This window comes from Cynocephalus volans, chromosome 12 (assembly GCF_027409185.1).
Source record: "Cynocephalus volans isolate mCynVol1 chromosome 12, mCynVol1.pri, whole genome shotgun sequence".
In the NCBI taxonomy this organism is placed as follows: domain Eukaryota; kingdom Metazoa; phylum Chordata; class Mammalia; order Dermoptera; family Cynocephalidae; genus Cynocephalus; species Cynocephalus volans.
This window is the reverse complement of record NC_084471.1, coordinates 23,751,603-23,770,946: the sequence shown is the minus strand read 5'-3', so window position 1 is coordinate 23,770,946 and position 19,344 is coordinate 23,751,603. Positions and strand designations below refer to the sequence as shown.

Below are 19,344 nucleotides of genomic sequence, written 5' to 3'. Positions count from 1 at the left end.
AAACACTCTCCTTTAGTTCTTTAATTATATTTTTTCAACTTCAAAATGACTTTTCTGGCACTGCTGATAATACCCACGTCCAGGGTATGATCCAAGTCACCAAAAAAAAAAAAAAAAAACCACAAAAAACTTTTCTTACCCTTACCTTCCTTAATCAAACCCACTGCCTTCTGTATTCCCTTTATTGCCTAATGGAACTACCAATTATCATTCTAAAGTCCGCAACTTTTCTCTCTTCCTTCTCTTCAATTAACGAAAGACTCAGATATCTGTCCCCAACTTGGCTTGCTATTTCTTCTTTCAAACCATTATCAAAGGTTCAAGTCCACACCTCCATCAGACTGACAGTCTCTTCTTCAGTTCATCCTCTATAACTATGCCACCATAGCATATTTGATTGTCCTTCCCTACTTAAAAACGTCCACCAGCTCCCAGATGCCTATAGGAAAATGTCCAATATTCCTCAATATTTAATGCCCTTCACCTGTTGTCCCTATATACTTCAGCTTCAACTCAAGCTACCTGACTAGGAAAACTATTCTATGCTATCATCCAGCTGTCTGTTCAACAAGCTTTTAAAATCAGGCTTCCCCAGAGAATTCTGAAGATATCTCAGTGGATGAGTATTACTTATTGGGAGAATGAAACAGGGCACCCCATCAATTCTATGTCTATTTATTTGTTTTCGTGGCTATAAGCTCTGGAAAACCTTGTTTACATAAATGAATAGACTGTAATGAAAATATCTTTGTTTTAGCAATGTGACTTGATTCTCTGAACTCCTTCAAGTTATATGCCAGGACTCACAAAGCAATCTATTATAAAAAATTATTTTTAATAATCTAATAGTTGACAATTATTAGATCTTCCTTCAGAAATGTTGAAAGCAAAGAATTGGAAATCACCTGACTTGTTACTTTGTTACTAGAGTCATTAATTGAACATCAATATTTCAAATTGCCTCTGTCTTGTTTCCCAGAGACTTTTTTTTTTCTTCCTGCTTAAATCCATCACAGTAAGACTGAGGATGAGTAAGAAGAATGCCTTTCAGTTGTAAAGTAGGTTAAGAGTAATTACGGAAAGCGAGAACCAGTCTGTCATCTTAACACAGGCATGTTCTCAGGCAGATCAAGTTTAAGGAAGAGTACACATCAAAGAAGATGTGGAACTCAATTTCCTTAAAACATAAAACTTGCAAAGTTGTAATACATCCCCGTAGGCATGTGCACTTCACTCCTAAAAACGCTACTCTATTACACCAAACTCCTTATCTTTATTAGAAAACACCATGTCCTCTAATCCATACTTTTGCAGAGACTCTACTGTCTCTTCTGTAATACCTTCCCCCATGTCTGCCTGTGAACTGTTACTCATTTTTAAGACTTAATTTCATTATCTTCTTTGTGAAGCCTTTCCAAGCTCCACAGTTAATTAAAACTTCTCTGTGCTTCTACAGTCCCTACAGCTGTGCACCATCCCCCCTTCCCCAACACTTTACCTCTCAGCTCTAACATTTATGCAATGATTTGTTTTATATTTGACTCCCTATTATATTCTGAGGTCCTTGAGGGCAGGGTCAGATGACATACATTTTTACATCACAACATCTACTCCTGCATCATATGACATAGCAGCAGATAATAAATAATGCCAATTTGATATTCACTGAAAGCCTAAAATGTATGCCATTCCCCTGTACCAAGCCAGATCAACAAGCTATATACCTAAGGATATATTTTACTCGGTTTCCAAAGAAAAGCTTCACAAAAGTATGATTTGATAATATCCAGTACATATTTATTAGGGGTAGATATAAACATTCATTTGTACTTTTTATGAAATTAGCAAAGACACTACCTATTGGAATTTTCAATGTCTCTTCTACAAAGATAATCATGTATTAGTACTCAAAATTTAGTACTGGGAAAGAACCAGAAAAACTCTTCCTTTTTAGACATACTAGCAATGCTTCTGATTTTAGGAAACTGATCATTAAGTAGCTCATTATGTTTCCCCCCATTTTTGCCCCAGACATCATACAACTCTAACAGAAGTTTTGTGCTCAATTCCCTGTGGCTATAGTTCTCTGCACTATTAATTGTCACATGCCATCTCTTGCCTATAATTTATCCAGGGGGTTTTTTTGTTTGCCTTTTCTTTAGTAGTTTTAAAACTGCATGTTTTATGGGCGGGGGGGCTGGCAGAGGCAAAATTGTTTTTTTTTTAACTTCCTGAAAAGAGGTATTATAACATCAAATACTTTAATGTCATCATTAATTCTAGTGCCTACTACAGAGTTCTAAATAAAATAAGCACTATATAGACAAATATTAATATATTTAATATGTTTTCTTATAGAAACCATGTATACAAAATTTTATAGTAAGATGTGTGATAAAGAAGATTCTTGGACTCAAAGCCTTATAATCTATTTCATGTAAAGAAAACACCAACTAATCATTCTAATTTTTAAACTATTTATATGTAAAGTAAATCTTCTTCCTGTTAACTATAGCATACCTGTGTAGGTTCAGGAGCCATACTCTTCCTTTGTTCTGTTGATTTTTCTATTGCTTCACTAAGAGATTTTGCATATTGTACCGTAGCCTTCAACTGGGAATCCGTTAAAACCCATAACAAGTCATCCAATATTAGAACTAACTTTGTTGCTATCACATTGCAGTCCTTTAACTGTCAGAAAAAATGATTTATAAAATTAAGCCAAGAAATAGTTTTTGAATGGAATTAAATATGTATTGTTCCTTCATTCCGCAAGTATTTATTGAGTTCTGATAATACGGAAGAAATATCTCCTAGTGTTAAAGATACAGTGGTAACAAAAGACTTACAAATTTTGTACCTTAACAAGTACAAGTCATATAGCACTTATATAATTTAATTTTGCATTTGTAGTTGAAATATCAAATAATTACCTGTATTAATTCAACTAATTTTAGTAGAAGATGGGGCACTATAATTAATTAAAAACTAAAATACTATTTTATCCACATTTCACATTTCAGAATATCTGTGTTAAGCACTATACTCTAGGGAAAAAGCATTTTCAATTTAACTTAGTATGTATAGTTATTTGTGCCTAGTGATACAAAACATATTGTTGAGACTTTAATTAAACGATGGGTAAAAAATGTCACTACTTCCTCATTAAATTTCCTCACAAATAGTGGACTCTCAACTTCTGATATCCTTCGGTAACTATCTTCCCTATTTATCTAAATTACCAGTCATGTCTTAATAACCTATTAAAGCTAATAGTTTTGGTTACTAATAATGAAGGCTTTGCTGTTTACCTACTCCTAAGCAAGATTCAATATGAGAAATAAAATTATAAGACAGTAAACGTTCAACCAATCTTTGGCAACTGAGAAATCTATTCAATTTATCAAAAATAAAAATCTTTGAAAATCTAAATATTAAAACCAAAAAACTAAGGAATGTTATAATTATACTGCATTACACTACAAATATTGCTTAAGGAATATATCTCCTTTTATTTCATTGTTCTAAAATATCTCTGGGAGTATGACAATATTACACCTAAAAAATTATTTACAATTTCCCATTAATGTCAATAGTTAACACATAAATCAAAAAGGTAATCTTGTTGACTTACTCTTCTTTTAAGTGTGACTCTGATTTTTGACTGGTTGGTTATTAATCGAACAGGAGCACACATAATTTCGAGATGTGAACTTTGGGTAGCATCTGCCTCTATCCGTATCATCTGCCAATTTATTTCTTTAAATGTCAAAACCTAAGGAGAAGGCAGAGATTAGCTTCAATTACTCATGCAAAATAGAATGAGAAAAATGTAGATTTGTAAAAACAAACAAACCAAATATATCTTTTCAACTAATTTTCAAATGGCATTCTAGTTATACTCACTCTGCTTTTGTTTTTTTAAACTGTATATTTCCATCAAATTCAGTAATACATCTTCATAAGATATTCTTCATCTGTAAAGTTAATACTTTTGTTCTAAGTAAATTAATGTAAAGTACAAAGTGCATTTGAATCACGTGACTGAAAAGCATTTAAGTATCATATTTTAGTTCCGTAATTTTAAAATTCAATTCTGAATAGCTGAGAAGTTAAAATAGTGTTCATTAATTCTATAACTTGAAATATTTACTACAGTAAAAAAATTAAAATATGCATATTTTATAATTAAATGATTAAGAGTAATATAGGCAAAAATATAGTTAAAAGACAAAGAGTAAATAATAGTATGTAAATCTGGGCAACCATAAGACATGATTATTTTAAATGTCCCCTTTTATTTATTACTGACTAAAAAAATTTTTTAAAAAGAAAAAAAAGAGAAAAATCTTTACCTCTCCTCTCTGTGGATCTTGAATACGAGTAAATCTTAAATCTCCATGTTCCCAGTTTGCATTTACGCTATAGATCCGCAGCTGAGAAAGTTCAAAGGATGCATTGAAGGCTTTTGATCCAATTCTGATTATGATGGAATTTACAGAAACAGTAATTCCCTCAACTACTTTTTCAGCAAAGCCATATTCACTGGAAAAACAAAGTGAAATAAAACATAATGCACTAAAGCCAAAAAAATCAGTAAAAGAAAAAGCTATCTATTAATATTCTCATGTAAGCACACATATAAGCTACCACAATATTACATTATTCATTTTTGTTTTTAAGAAAACACTATTTTTGGTTAAATCAATAATTGAGTTTGGTTAAATGTAACTTATAAAAACGCTCTTTTCAAAATGTAAAAAATTTTAATAGTTGGAAGTTACTCTCTAAATTACTTTATTAAGATCAATATCCACAGCTGTTTACTCTCAAAAAGTATTAGTCCAGACAATTGGCATCTATAAAGTAAATAACAGAGCTAAATTCTTAACACAAAGAAAACTACAGAGTCCAACTGGAATATAACCTCATAATTTAATAAGTTCGAATAAGTTTAGAAGAAATTCACATTCTCTAATTCAATTCAACAATTACTTATTGCTCATCTACCATGTGAATGATGCTGGGACACAAAGAAAACCAAAATTTAGTTGCAGCATTACAGAGCTTGCAAGCTACTTGGGGAAGAAAAAAACATACCCTATTAACAGTAACATGAGGCAGTCTATAATTAAGTGCTTTAAAAAAAGGACTCAACAGTAAAATTGGTGGAGGAAGAAACTGCTTATAACTAAGGAGAAATAAATCTAGGAAAGAAGAATGAACTTTTCAAAGGAAGAGATGTCAAGGAAGGGAAACCTTACAATAGGGAAAAGAATTAGCAAAGACACACAGAGGTAGAAAAGAAGAGTTCATGTTTTGAGAAAGGTGAGTAGTACAGTATGACTGGAATACAGACTATCAACATATTTTGGCAGGAAGGTGGTGGAAGTTTGCCCAACTGGCAGGTTACTTCAATTATCATCAATATGCCCATCTCAGATCTTTTGCTGGAACGTCAGACTGTAAAATTCAAATGCTTACCAGATATCTCCACCTCAGCTGCCTCTCATGCATTTCAAACCCAATATGTCTAAAGGTGAACCTATTATCTTTAGCATCAATCACATCACTCTCCTATACTTGCTGCCATCCTTCTTGACCTACAATATTAATTAGCAAATTATTTAAACTTTCTAAGCCTCAGGTGACACATCTTTTAAATCAGGTAATACTCTGTAGGTTTTATGTAGATTACATGTAATAATGCATATAAACCAAATAGACCATCTCTTAACTCATGATAAAAACTTTATAAAATATAACTATTATTTATAGCATTTTTAATAGTAGTATATATTATTATTAAAACTACTGAAAGTCTCTGAGCCTCAGTTTCCTCATTTGTAAAATGAACATAATACCTGCTTCAAAAAGTTGCTGTGGCCCTTAAGTAAAATGGTCTATGCATAGTAATTTACATCCTCCTTGGCTTGCTGAGATAATTTTGTTATAAAATGAGGTGGTTGGCTCCTCTGAATTTAGAAAATTGAGAACCGAAGAGCAAGAACTAATCAGTATCTTAGAGAGGAGCTGCTTTGATCCTAAGGACAAATACCGGCCACTTAAGATAGAAGAATTCCTGGAGTTGAAGAGAATCTTTCTATAATAATTATATGGGAATAACCTTTGGAATACCAACCCCATATGTTCTATGTACATTAAAAATGTTACAATCCACATTGGAAAATCTACTATCAGGATGAAGCCTGAATCAATGACTAAAGTCTACATTTTTCAGGTTATGTTGTCCACTATAAATTAGAAAAGTGGAATTCCAGTTGACAAGTCTTTTCTGTGATTAATCTTCACATAGATGTTTATCTCCTCTACATGAAGCGATAAACTCAAATTTCTGTATTGATAAAGTTTACTAGATCATTAATCTGCAGGAGCATTATCGGCCCATAGGCCCTGCACAGAGCAAAGAGCCAGATTGTTAACTGCTAATTTCTCTATTTTAATCCCTTAGCTAGAAATAAACAAAAAACTAGATCAGTGTTTCCCTGTGTTGCATGACTATAAGTGTTAAAAATATATATATTCATATTCTTAATAAACATTCCAGACCTACTGAACCATAATTTCAGGAGAAACTGCTTAAAAGATGCTGCAGATTGACTAAGCACATTAACTGATTGTTACAATCAGGCAAGTGTGGAAAATATTGAAATAGATTAACCATACATGCCATTAACCACACTCCTTACATTTTGATACTAATGTCAAAATATAAGAATTATCATCAGATAATTACAAAGCCAAAATAATAAAGCTTACTAATACTATAAAAACATGAATTAGGAAGAACACTATCGAGTACATTAAGCACACATGGACAAAATGGCTCATTTCTGCCACACCTAATTAAAATAAGTCTTTCTGTATTAACAATTTTCCCGCTTTTCTTTTCCTCTTTCAATAATCTTAAAAGCTTTTCTTTTTCTCCGATTCTTTATGACTCTAGCCAGTCTAAAGACCAACTATTCTATCAAACCCAAAATCATAACCTAAACCTTAAAATCTCAAGTTGCTAGATTATGCATAAGTTACAAAGAAGTTAATGTGAAAGCTATTTTCCCAATCACCATTACCTGTCGTCCAAATATGAACTGTACATCTGATAAACATGGCCTTCATTCAACTCTTAGCAGTGAAACGGATCACCATTAGATTCCCATGTGGAAAGCTATTGATCAGACTGTAGGTATTCTCATAGAATGCACTAACATAAAGGTGGTTCAACCTTTGTGAAAGAGAAGGAACGTGTGAGTGTGTCTGTGTGCACATGTGAATACATTCACCCTCAAGAAGAGTTTATTAATGGTTGCCTATAGATGTTCAGGGCTGCCAATGTTGCACAACCTGAGGAGGCACTAATCATATTAAAATCTATGTGAACATTTTATGGGAATCGAAAAATAATGCATAAATCCTACCTTAAGGAAATGATGTACAGTACAAGATCCAAATTTATTGAATATGAAAATAAACAGGCAATTTTTTAATGAACTGCCCTAACTTTTCAAGACTTTATGAAATGATCCCAATGCTTTTACTTTATTAGCATCTTATTTTTATCTATCAAAATCCAACCTGTGGAAAGTGAGAACATTTTATACTGAATGAATTTTAGAGTAACCCAAAAAGTTTGTAATTTAGTAAGGCATCAACTTAACTCTTAAGAGTCATAAAAGTTCAACTGATGCACAGAAAATGATATGCAGAGAAACTATTCAGAGACTTAGAGACTATCTGATTTAAAGAACATCTAAGCTCTTCTGCTTCCATTTTCTGATGCTGTTCTGCCCTTAGTTACTCATTACTATTTAATAGCAAGGAAAGCAAGAGGAATACAAGGAGCTAAAAATCAAATCTGCTACTTTTGCAATGTATATATCTAAAACAGTAAAATGCTTGATGGAAGAGGTGACTGAAGTAGAGGCCATCTGAGGTTAAGGGATTTTATTTTCTTTATGTCTCGTTACTCCATATAAAAAAATTTCCTTTGACAGTCATACAGATTAATGAAAATAGTTTACCTTTGTCCCGAAGCAGTTGCAATAGGTGATGGACCATTAGGGGTTCGTGGTTCTTCACATGTACTCATTTCCATTATTACTTTATCTAGGGACTAATAAAAATATTAACAATGTAAACAATTAGATATTTTATTTTAAGTATATATGAAAGTACTATTCTGGACTATTTTCTCCTTCATTTAAGAGCAAAATAAATAGTAAGTGAGCAGAGTCATTTTAAGTGTCTTTCTAAAGGTCTAAAAAGACAAATGCCAACAAAGAAAATAAAGCATTCAGTCCTTTCTCAAGGCATTTATTATCTGGTGGAAAAACTGGATGCATTATGGGAGGATGAAATAAAAAAAATTAAGAAGTAGCCATTAACTGCTGAGATAATGAGATTTTATGGAAGTGCAATATCTAATCCCAGATGTACTAAATTATTGATAGATCAGTTTCTAACCTAATATTCTAGACCCACAAAACTTTAAAGATCTTCCCATTTTAAAATTCAAATACGATTCTATATTAATGAGTAGAACTGAACCACCGCTAAAGAGCATATCCCAGTCTAAGACCTGAGATATAAAATATAAAACTATGGAAAACATGAAAATAAGCAGGAAAAGTAAAAAAAGGCACTCCCATAATGGAAAAAGTTCTTTCTTAGGGTAATATTTTTTTACTTGAAGAAAGAGCTAATGTCCTTAAGTAGTCATCACTAATTCAACTCCATTTATTCTTCATAGTCTATTTTATATATATCGTTTATCATCTGAAATTATCTTGTTTTATTTGTGCATGTGTTCATTACCAATCTCTGCTATTAAAATATGTTTCCTCAGAGCATAGAGCAAGTATTCAATGAATCAATAAATGACCAAGAGATCAACTTTCAACTTTCCTTAAAAAGCAAAAAATATTAAAGAGCACACTACTTAATTCACTAGACAATAATACCAGAAACACAGCAAGTCTGAATCAAATGTTATTAAAAACAGAATCCCACAATATGTCAATAAAGAGTTAAATGATGCAAAAAAATATACAAACTTCGGGCCTGCCCGTGGCTCACTCGGTAGAGTGCGGTGCTGATAACACCAAGGCCACGGGTTCGGATCCTATATAGGGATGGCCGGTTTGCTCACTGGCTGAGCGTGGTGCTGACAACACCAAGCCAAGGGTTGAGATCCCCTTACCGGTCACCTTTAAAAAAAAAAAAAAAAAATATATATATATATATATATATATATATATATATACAAACTTAAAACATTATATTCTAGACCTACAAAACTTTAAAGATCCTCCCATTTTAAAGTTCAAACTTCTCACTTAAGGACAGAGAAAACTAAGTCCCATCAAAATAAAATAAAGTTAATTAGTGGAAAATCCAGATTTTGTTTCATGAAACAAAAGATTAATATTAACAGAGTAGTTAGATAATGTGCATATATAAATGTTTACTTCTGAGGTGGTTTCATAACTCACCAAACAAATGGGATGTGTTTTCAGTTTTGTCCATGGGATCTACAAATAAAAATTTTTTTTGTTTAAAAGGAATCATTAAAAAAAAAAAGTACAATGGTTATCAACACAGATGCTCTTTTAATATAGTGATGGACATATCAAATTACATCAAATGACTTTTTTCATAAATGCAAAATAGTAAACTGACCAACACATTCATACTTTTGAAATCAGATGTATCTATATTATATAAAAAAAAAACTAGCTGTATTTTCTTAGTCATCTTTTAAAATAAGAACTTCAAGTTCTTTAAAGTATCTTTTTCCCCAGTCTTTACAATACATTTTAATTTCAAATTTAATCTAAGAGTTCCCAGCAAAGCATGATCAAAGTTCTACTCATTTAATAATGTGTTTAATCGTAGAATTCTAACCAATCTTTTTTGTAGATATTCAAGACAAATAAAAATAATGTGTAAAGTAAGAAATAACTTATCAGTTCTCACATCTTCATTTGAAATAATTTACTCATTACAAATTTAAACTGTCCCATTTCATGATATGAAAAAATTACCTTTAAATACATGCCAAACTGAAGCAATTATTTTATTAACAGATTGTTAATAATTTATTTTAAAATAATATCAAATTTTAAACAAAAATTAAAATTATTAATTAGTACTTACTGTATGACTTCAATTACATCATAAGGCACATAGTCATGCAATCATTTATGCAATTGTATCTCTTTCTAAATTATGTTACTATAAATGCTTCTTTATGGAATTGTCTAAAACAAAATATTCATTTTAAAAGAAAGAGATAAAATAAAAAATGAAAACATAAAAAGCCTTCCACAGATATGAGAATCTCACCCTAATAGATGCTTTATTACAAAAAACTTTGTTGATAGCAAGCCACGTTGGCAAATCCAACATATTCTGGAGCACCTCTTCATCCAACTCCAAATTCTTCAGTTCACCTTCTCCTTTAAGGGTGCTTAGATTTATCTTGTCAGGAGATAAATTTTTGGTAAATCTGAAAGAGAATATACATTGACATTTATTTTAGTGTCAGTTACTATTCCCCAGAGTCTTTCCTGCAAATATACAGAGCATTAAAAATGTAATAGCAGCACTAAGAAACAGAAAACTGCAGTGATAGGCTCTACTTTAATTCATGTTCTATGGTTTTGCTACTATTGTTTTCGTCTCTCTTGTCTATAGCTCTCTCATACAAAGCCTACCATTTTGGGGGCACACATTTGAATATCATATTCCCACACACAATCAAGCTCTTGTTCTTACTGCTTTTCAAACTTGATGAGTACTTAGTGGGTATCCACTATTTTCCACGCACTATGCAAGACAGTGGGAATGACTGAGACAGGAGAGTTTATATCACTACAGACTACATCACAGACGGGGATAATCATATGCTACTAATCAATCTACAAAGAAGATAAGGAAACCTTCTTTGTGAAGAAAGAAGAGGGGACCCTTTAGCAGCAGCAGGGGTGATGGTGGTGGTGGTAGTGGCAGCCAGCTACAGCTGCAGATGTCATTCTCCATCCCAAGAATGATGCTCAAAGACATCAGCACTCCTTTTAGAATCAGCCAGTGATTCCCAGCATTAGAAATTGACCCAAATCATTCTAGGAATAAATTATGATGTAAATATCTTGTTCTAAAAGGTCTGTGGGTTAGGAAATTAAGCAAATCTATTAAGCAGCCAATTTTGGTGTTTTCTGTGTGAGCCTCTTAAAAACACCAATTATTCAAACCCTGAATAAGGTTGTAAAATACCATTTATCCTTTCTTTAGGAGTTAAGATAACTGAAGCATAATGTGCTTAATGAAAATGCCAAGTCACAAAGGAAACTAGAGCCTGAATTCTAATTAAAGAACTCAGATTCTCTATAATGATTTAAAAATGAAAGCCCTTAAACTTAAAAAAAAAAAAAGATTGAAAATAATAATAGTTAACATAATTGTGAACATTTTTCAAGGGTTTACTGTGTACCAAGCTCTTTGCACACGTGCATTTCTACTTAATCTAATTCTCATAATAACCCATTAGGGTTGATGTTAATTTTATTCCCACTGTTGAATGAGCAAACAATAAACCTGAACTTGCCTAATGTCACAACTAATAATGGTAATAATAATCAATTGCACAAGTACTTTAAAATACTTTCATATACATTATTTAATCCGAACAACCTTAAAAAATGAAAAACTGCTGACTTTACCCAGCAAGTACTTTTTCAAAAGCGAAACTACTGACAAAATTAACTACTGGTTAACAAAAGAGTTACTTGGTCTTCTACATTTTTTTAAAAAATTAAATATTAACTTAATAATGTGTACTGGGTCATTTCGATGCCCTACGTGCCAACAAGAATATCAACCAATACACACATTTCTCTGTTGACTCCAAACCAAAATTCCTTGAGCCAGATTTTATTGGATTCATATCTTCCCATAGAACATCAACTAAGAAATACAAAGTTCATTTTCAACCCATATTTGACCAATGATGCTGGTCTGTCTGTATTAGTCATTACTATTATGTTTGATTCAGTATCATGAAGTTTTCCAATAGGGTGCCATTCCTAACCATATATAACCTAAAAAATACCCTGCCACTTTCTTGAGGCAGAATATTAGAGCTAGAAGAGAACATTCAATAAACATTTAATGAGGATTCAATATTCAGACACATATACTGGCAAGCAGTATACTCAAAGTCCCTGCCCGCGGTGGAGTTTTCAGTTCAGTTGGTGAGACCGAAGATCAAATAGCATGACTAAGAGAGAATACAGCAGGGGTCCTAATCCAGAGCTTCTTTCAAATAGGGACTTTGAGCTATCTAAAGCACAAGTAGAAGTTAACTAGGCAAGATGGAGAAGGGGGCAGGGAAAGAAAGAGTATTCCAGGAATAAAATGTATAAAAGTTCTGAGGCAGAAGGGAGCAAGGTATAAAATAGAACGAAAAGAAGATCAACTTCTGGAATTAGCAAGAAGGCCAGGAGAGCAGAAGATAAACCTGGAAGGACAAAGTGGAGGCAGATTATACAAAGCCCTGATCATTTTATTCGTTCATTCAATAAATATTAGCTGATACCTATAATTTAGTAGGCACTGGAGATTTGAAAATGAAGAAAATAAATAAAAATCTCTGTCTTCATGGAGCTTAATTGTGCGGGGGGGAGTAAGATTAAAATAAGTTAAACATATAGTAAGTCACACTGTGACAACTATGGAGGAAAAAAAGCAAAATAGTAAATAGAAAGTATAAATGGAGGAGGTTATAATTTTTGATAAGGGTCGACAGAAAAAGTCTCGCTGAAGAGATAACACGTGGGCAAAGATCTGAAGGAAGTGCAGGAGCTACGAGCTATGCAAATACCTGGAGGAAGCACACTCTAGGCAGAGGAACAGCAAGGGCAAAAACTTGAGATGTGAAAATGCTTGGCATGTTTGAAAAATAGCAAGAAGAGAGGCCGGCCTGTGGCTCACTTGGGAGAGTGTGGTGCTGATAACACCAAGGCCGCGGGTTTGGATCCCTATATAGGGATGGCCGGTTAGCTCACTTGGGAGAGCATGGTGCTGACAACACGAAGTCAAGGGTTAAGATCCCCTTACCAGTCATCTTTAAAAAAAAGAAAAAAAGAAAGAAAAAGAAAAATAGCAAGAAATAGCAAGAAGGACAATAAGGCTGGAGAAAATGAGCAAAAGGAAGAATAAAAAGAGATGAAGTTAGAGAAATAAAAGGGGCCAGATCACATAGGATCTTTTAAGCCGCTCTAAGGATTCTGGGTTTTACCTGAGCAAGAAGGAAAGTGACTGGAGATGGTTTTGACTAGAACAGGGGACTTTCATTTTTAAAGGATCACTCTATTGAGATATATGAAAGGAGGACATGGACAGAAACAGGGAGCCCAGGTAGGCTACTGTAACAATCCAGGTGAGAGAAGATAGTGCTTTGGATCAAAATGCAACAGAAGGAGGAAGTGGGAAGGGAACAGTCTAGATATATTCTGAAGGTAAAGCAAACAGTATTTGATTATAAAGTCTGAAGGATGACAACAAGGCTTTTGGTCTGAGTAACTTGAAGAAAAGAGTTGCCATTTGTTGGGGGAAAGAGAAAAAATAAGTTTGGAATTAAGGGTTAGGATTTAGGCTTTGAACAGTTTAAGAGATGCCTATTGGATATCCAAGAGGAAATGCTAACTAGGTAGTAGTGAGGTCTTGGCTGAAGATATAAATCTGGCAGTCACCAATGTTATAGATGGTATTTACAGTCATGAGATAGTTGAGCTCATCAAAGGAGTGAGAGTAGATAGAAAAATGAAAATGGCTCAAGAACTATGGTCAGGCACTACTAATAGGTCAAGGAAATGTAAAAGAAATGAATAAAGGAGATTAAGGAGGGATCAGTGAGATAGGAGAGAAACCAGGTTTGTTTATTTTTTAATGAGAGGAAATTCAGAATGCTCGTATGCTGATGTCAATGATGCAGAAAAAAAGAAAACTACTGGTGGTAAGAGAAAGGCAAGCAGTTGCTGGAGCAAAATCTTTCAATTGAAGAGAGCAGATAGAGTACACAAGAAGAGTTGGCTTTAGAAGGAACACGGATAGTTCATTCCCAGTAAAAGGGAAAGCAGAGTAGATGGCCACAGGTGCAGGTAGATAGGAGTTTGTGGAAGTGATCTTCTGAGTGCTATTTTCTCAGTGAAAAAGGAAGCAGATCATGAAGTAAGAAGAGAGTATTTGAGGAGAGAAAAGAATGTATAAAATTGTCATGCAGGGGAGTAAAAGAATAATGGACTAGAGCAATTAGGATTACAGTACCTCTTTTATACTTTTCTGAATGTTCAAGAGTTTTTTAAGAGGTATGTATCACTTTTATAAAGGCAAAAGTTCAACACAAACCCCAAAAGACAGGCCTGACCAAAGTAATAGTGAAAAATGGAAAGGAAGATTAAAATGTACATAATTCACAACAAATTCTATCTTCAGTTTAGCTCATACCAAAGGGACAATATCTGCAAAAAGCATGAGCCTTAAAGTCAGACACAAACAGGTTTGAATTATAGTTTAGCCACTTACTGTCTGTGTTACCCTTTGATCCTCAATTTGCTCATTTGTAAAATGGGAAATTACCAACCTCTAAAGATTATAGTGAGGATTAGGGCCAGACCATGGCTCACTCGGCAGAGTGCGGTGCTGATAACACCAAGGCCACAGGTTCAGATCCTATATAGGGATGGCCAGTTTGCTCACTGGCTGAGCATGGTCCTGACAACACCAAGTCCAGGGTTAAGATCCCCTCACCGGTCATCTTTTTAAAAAAATGAAAATAAAAAATAAAGATTATAGTGTGGATTAAAAATAGATAATATGTATGGCATCTGGTACTAAGCAGATATCTGATTAAGAGTTCTCTTTCTCTCTTCCCCCTTTTCTATTTATATTATGAATACATTTATTATAGCTTGAACTAGAGCAATATCAAAAGTTCATAATCAGGGCCGGCCCGTGGCTCACTCGGGAGAGTGCGGTGCTGATAACACCAAGGCCACGGGTTCGGATCCCATATACGGATGGCCGGTTCGCTCACTGGCTGAGTGTGGTGCTGACAACACCAAGTCAAGGGTTAAGATCCCCTTACCGGTCATCTTTAAAAAAAAAAAAAAAAAAAAAAAGTTCATAATCATCCAAATGGGACTTGAAAATGGCCGAACTATGAAGCTAATCTTGAAAGTATATTAATATTGTTCCTATATTAAAATATTTAAAATACAAAGCTGAAGAAATATGTCTAACTGTCACATTTATAGTTATTAGAAAACTGGGTTTCTTATACTGGGTAGGCAGTGTATACACCAAATTATTTATCTTCCATTATTCATATGTCAGGCTTTAATTTACATATATTTCAGCTTTAATAAATGCTTCCCAATTACTTATTAACATGATTATGCTCCTTCCTAAAACAGAGACAGAAAAGCAATTCTTCAACCACATTTGTGTCAGATTGTTATAAGAAAAATAGACTTTCATTAAGTATATACTAGGCACACAAAGGGAAAAGTAGTCACAAAAGAGCATTAACACATGGAAGAGCTGTGTCTACCTATGCTTTTCCGATTGTTGCTGCAGACTCTTTGGCCTAAATTTTCCTTGAAGTCCCCAGGTGATGGTATTAACTGTGGTAAATATTATAATTGAGAAAGATTATAATATTGGGCTTGATTCTAAAGAGAATAAATTGTTATCTGAAATCGAATAAACCATTTCAGCTCACTAAAGAATGAGTAAAGCTCTAAAAATGCATATAAACATTTTAAAGCTAAACTTTTAAAAAAATAGTAAAATCTAGCTCAATGAGTTAAACTTCTGAAATTATTTGGTGGACATGGGGGGAGTGGAAGAGTGGAAGCAGGAAACCTGTATAAAACACAAAGTATGTATGCTAACAAAGGCTCAAAACAAGGGCAACAGAGAGAAAGTTGATTAAGATTAACCAGAACAATGGAAAAAAAAAATAGATTGACCCAAACATGTCAGTCATAACAATTGCACAGAAAAAAGTCATACCATGTAATATAAACAGCAAGAACTCTTACTAATTTAAATTCAAAACACAGACTAATGTTTCATTACTATGGACATTATGGCATGCAAAGAGGTTTATTTTAAAAGTGTACATGTGTGATTTATTTCTAACATAATATCAGATGAAATAAATTTTAATGTGAATATATAATTTTATTGGTTAACTTTATCACATTTTTAACTTAAAACATACTTAAAATATGAAAACAGGATTCCATTTTATCCAGAATCTTATTTAATTACACATAATACATTAAAACAAATTTACAACAAAAATAGGGCTTGCCAGTTAGCTCAATTGGTTAGAGTGTGATGCTCTTTTGTTGTTGTTGTTATGTTTTTATTTATTTATTTATTTATTTATTATTGAAACATAATTGATTTATATATTTGTGGGGTACAGAGCCAAATATCAATACCTGTGTACAATATGAAATGATCAAATCAGGATAATTAGTATATTCATCATTACAAAACATGATCATTCTTTGTGACCCTTAACCGATTTCTCACTAACCCCCACTTCCTACTTCTAACCACAGTTTTGTTTTCTCCTTTTGAAAGTTCAATGTATTATTGTGACTGTTGTTTCTTTCTTTCTTTCTTATTTATTTATTTTTCAGCTCCCAGTTACAAGTGAGGACATGCCATATTTCTCTTTCTGTGCCTGGCTTATTTCACTTAACATAATTTTCTCCAAGCTTATCCATGTTGCTGTAAATGGTAGGATTTCATTCTTTTTAATGGCTGAGTAGTATTCTATTGTGTATACATACTATACATTCTAGCTGTCCATTGATGGATTTAGGTTGGTTCCATATCTTAGCTATTATAAATAGTGCTGTGATAAACATGGGAGTGCAGGTATCCCTTCAACATGACTTCTATTCCTTTGGGTATATACCCAGTAGTGGGATTGCTGGGTCATATGGCAGTTCTATCTGCAGTTGTTTGAGAAACCGCCATACTGTTTTCCATTATGGCTGCACTAATTTACAGTCCCACCAACAAGGCAGAAGGGTTACCCTTTTTCCACAGCTACACCAGCATTTGCTATTCTCTTTCTTTTTGATAATAACTGGTCTAACTAGGCTGAGATGCTATCTTAATGTGGTTTTGATTTGTATTTCCCTATTGCTGAATAATGTTGAGCATTTCTTCATGTGTCTGTTGGCCATTTGTATGTCTTCCTTTGAGAAATGTGTATTTAGCTCCTTTGCCCATTTTATAATCACATTATTTGATTTTCTACTGTGAAGTTGTTTGAGTTCCTTGTATATTCTGGATATTAATCCCTCATCGGATGCAGAGTTTGCAAATATTTTCTCCCATTCTGTAGGTTGTCTTTTCACTTTCTTGATTAAATTTCCTTTGCTGTGCTGAAGCTTCTTAGTTTAACATAATCCCATTTGTTTAATTTTTCTTTTGTTGCCTATGCTTTTAAGGTCTTATTCATAAAGTCTATTTTGCCCACTCCTATATCCTGCAGTGTTTCCCCTATGTCTTCTTTTGGAGTTTTAAAATTTCAGGTCTTATATTTTTTTAATCCATTTTGAGTTGATTTTGGTACATGGAAAGAAGTATGGGTCTAGTTTCATTCTTCTACATATGGATGTCCAATTTTCCCAGCAACATTTATTGAAGAGGCTGCCCTTTCCCCGATGTATGTTTGTGGTGCCTTTGACAAAGATCAGCTGGCTGTACAATATGTGGATTAATTTCTGGGTTCTCTATTCTGTTCCATTGGTCCATTTGTCTGTTTTTATGCCAATATCATGCTGTTTTTGTCACTATAGCTTTGTAGTATAATTTGAAGTCAGGTAATGCCTGTGGCTTTTTTGCTTAGGATTGGAAGTACAGTGTTCTAAGACCAAGATCAAAGGTTTGGATCCCCATACTGGCCAGGCGCCAAAAAATAAAAATCAGAAAATAGTTAACTGGAGCAATAAAATTTGTAGACAAATGAAAAGAATGGATTTGATTTAGATTATATATTTTACAATCAATATACAATTATGAGTCTAAATTATGTGCAAAAGCACTGTGCTAAGTAAACATTTAGGGCAAAGCAAAGAAAGAAAGGTCCAGGGCCGGCCCGTGGCTCACTCAGGAGAGTGCAGTGCTGATAACACCAAGGCCCCGGGTTCGGATCCCATATACGGATGGCCGGTTTGCTCACTGGCTGAGCGTGGTGCTCACAACACCAAGTCAAGGGTTAAGATCCCCTTACCGGTCATCTTTTAAAAAAAAAAAAAAAGAAAGAAAGAAAGAAAGGTCCATATAACCAAAGATTTATAATTTGTTAAAGGAATACAGCATAAGTGCATGAAAAAAGAATTCCAGCTCTGCAAGAGGTAAAATGCCACTTACTACTTAACACTTACCTCAGTTTCCTCACCTATAAAATGGGGATAATAATAGTAGCCACCTCACGGAGTTGTTCTGAGAATTAACTGAGTTAGAATATGTAAAATGCAAGGAATAATCCCTAATACAGAGTAATAACTCAGTTAGTGTGAGCTATTATCAAGGTACAGGGTAAAGAGGAACATAAACACTATAGAGACATAAAAGAACAAGTTATCATAATTTTCTAAAAAATGTTATGGCCTGATAAAACTAATTATGCAGTAGATCATAACTTAGAAGGGTATAAACTTTATATCTGATGTTACACATTTTAAATTTTAGTCATGATTTATCAGATTCATTTGCAGCTACTTCACAAAAACAAACATGATATAGTTGTTTTATTTGCCAAAACAACCTAAAAGAGATTTGTGAACTAAACCATCTCAAGTTAAATATAATATTTGGAGGCAGAATCAAAGAATCTTAGAGCTAAAATGAGTCTTAGGGGCTAGCTGATTAGCTCAGTTGGTTAAAGTGAGGTGCTGATAACACCAAGGTCCAGGATGCAATCACTGTGCTAGCCAGCCACCAAGTAAATAACTAATTAAATAAACACACAAATAAATAAATAAAATGAGCCTTAGAACACAAGTTTATAGACCCTTTTCTGACCTGGTTACCTACCTTCCTCCACACTTACATCTTTCCATTCATATAATTAAAACTCTTGAGAGATTCTTTTAAAACCATATCAGCAAATACACATTTCCTGAATACTCACCTTCTCTGAAAATTGTTTATGGTTCCTATTACTGTATATGTTGTTAAAGACTCACTTATATATCACTATATGTATAAACTTTAGAATTGGCTCTGTTT

At 33.4% G+C, this 19,344-nt stretch overlaps 1 protein-coding gene across 2 annotated transcripts in view; it reads right to left on the bottom strand.

Annotated features, from left to right (window-relative positions):
* BLTP3B (bridge-like lipid transfer protein family member 3B) overlaps window positions 1–19,344 on the bottom strand; it is an 85,806-nt gene that overhangs the window by 45,736 nt on the left and 20,726 nt on the right. The window contains exons 2-7 of one of the 2 annotated variants that reach the window (XM_063075407.1): window positions 10,366–10,528; window positions 9,513–9,551; window positions 8,043–8,134; window positions 4,356–4,545; window positions 3,635–3,775; window positions 2,521–2,691 (exon numbers count right to left, since the gene is read on the bottom strand). In XM_063075407.1, coding sequence (XP_062931477.1) covers window positions 2,521–2,691; window positions 3,635–3,775; window positions 4,356–4,545; window positions 8,043–8,134; window positions 9,513–9,551; window positions 10,366–10,528 — 796 coding nt within the window. Of the gene's footprint in view, window positions 1–2,520; window positions 2,692–3,634; window positions 3,776–4,355; window positions 4,546–7,094; window positions 7,247–8,042; window positions 8,135–9,512; window positions 9,552–10,365; window positions 10,529–19,344 lie in introns of those variants that run through there. The other variant, XM_063075408.1, reaches the window with a different exon arrangement.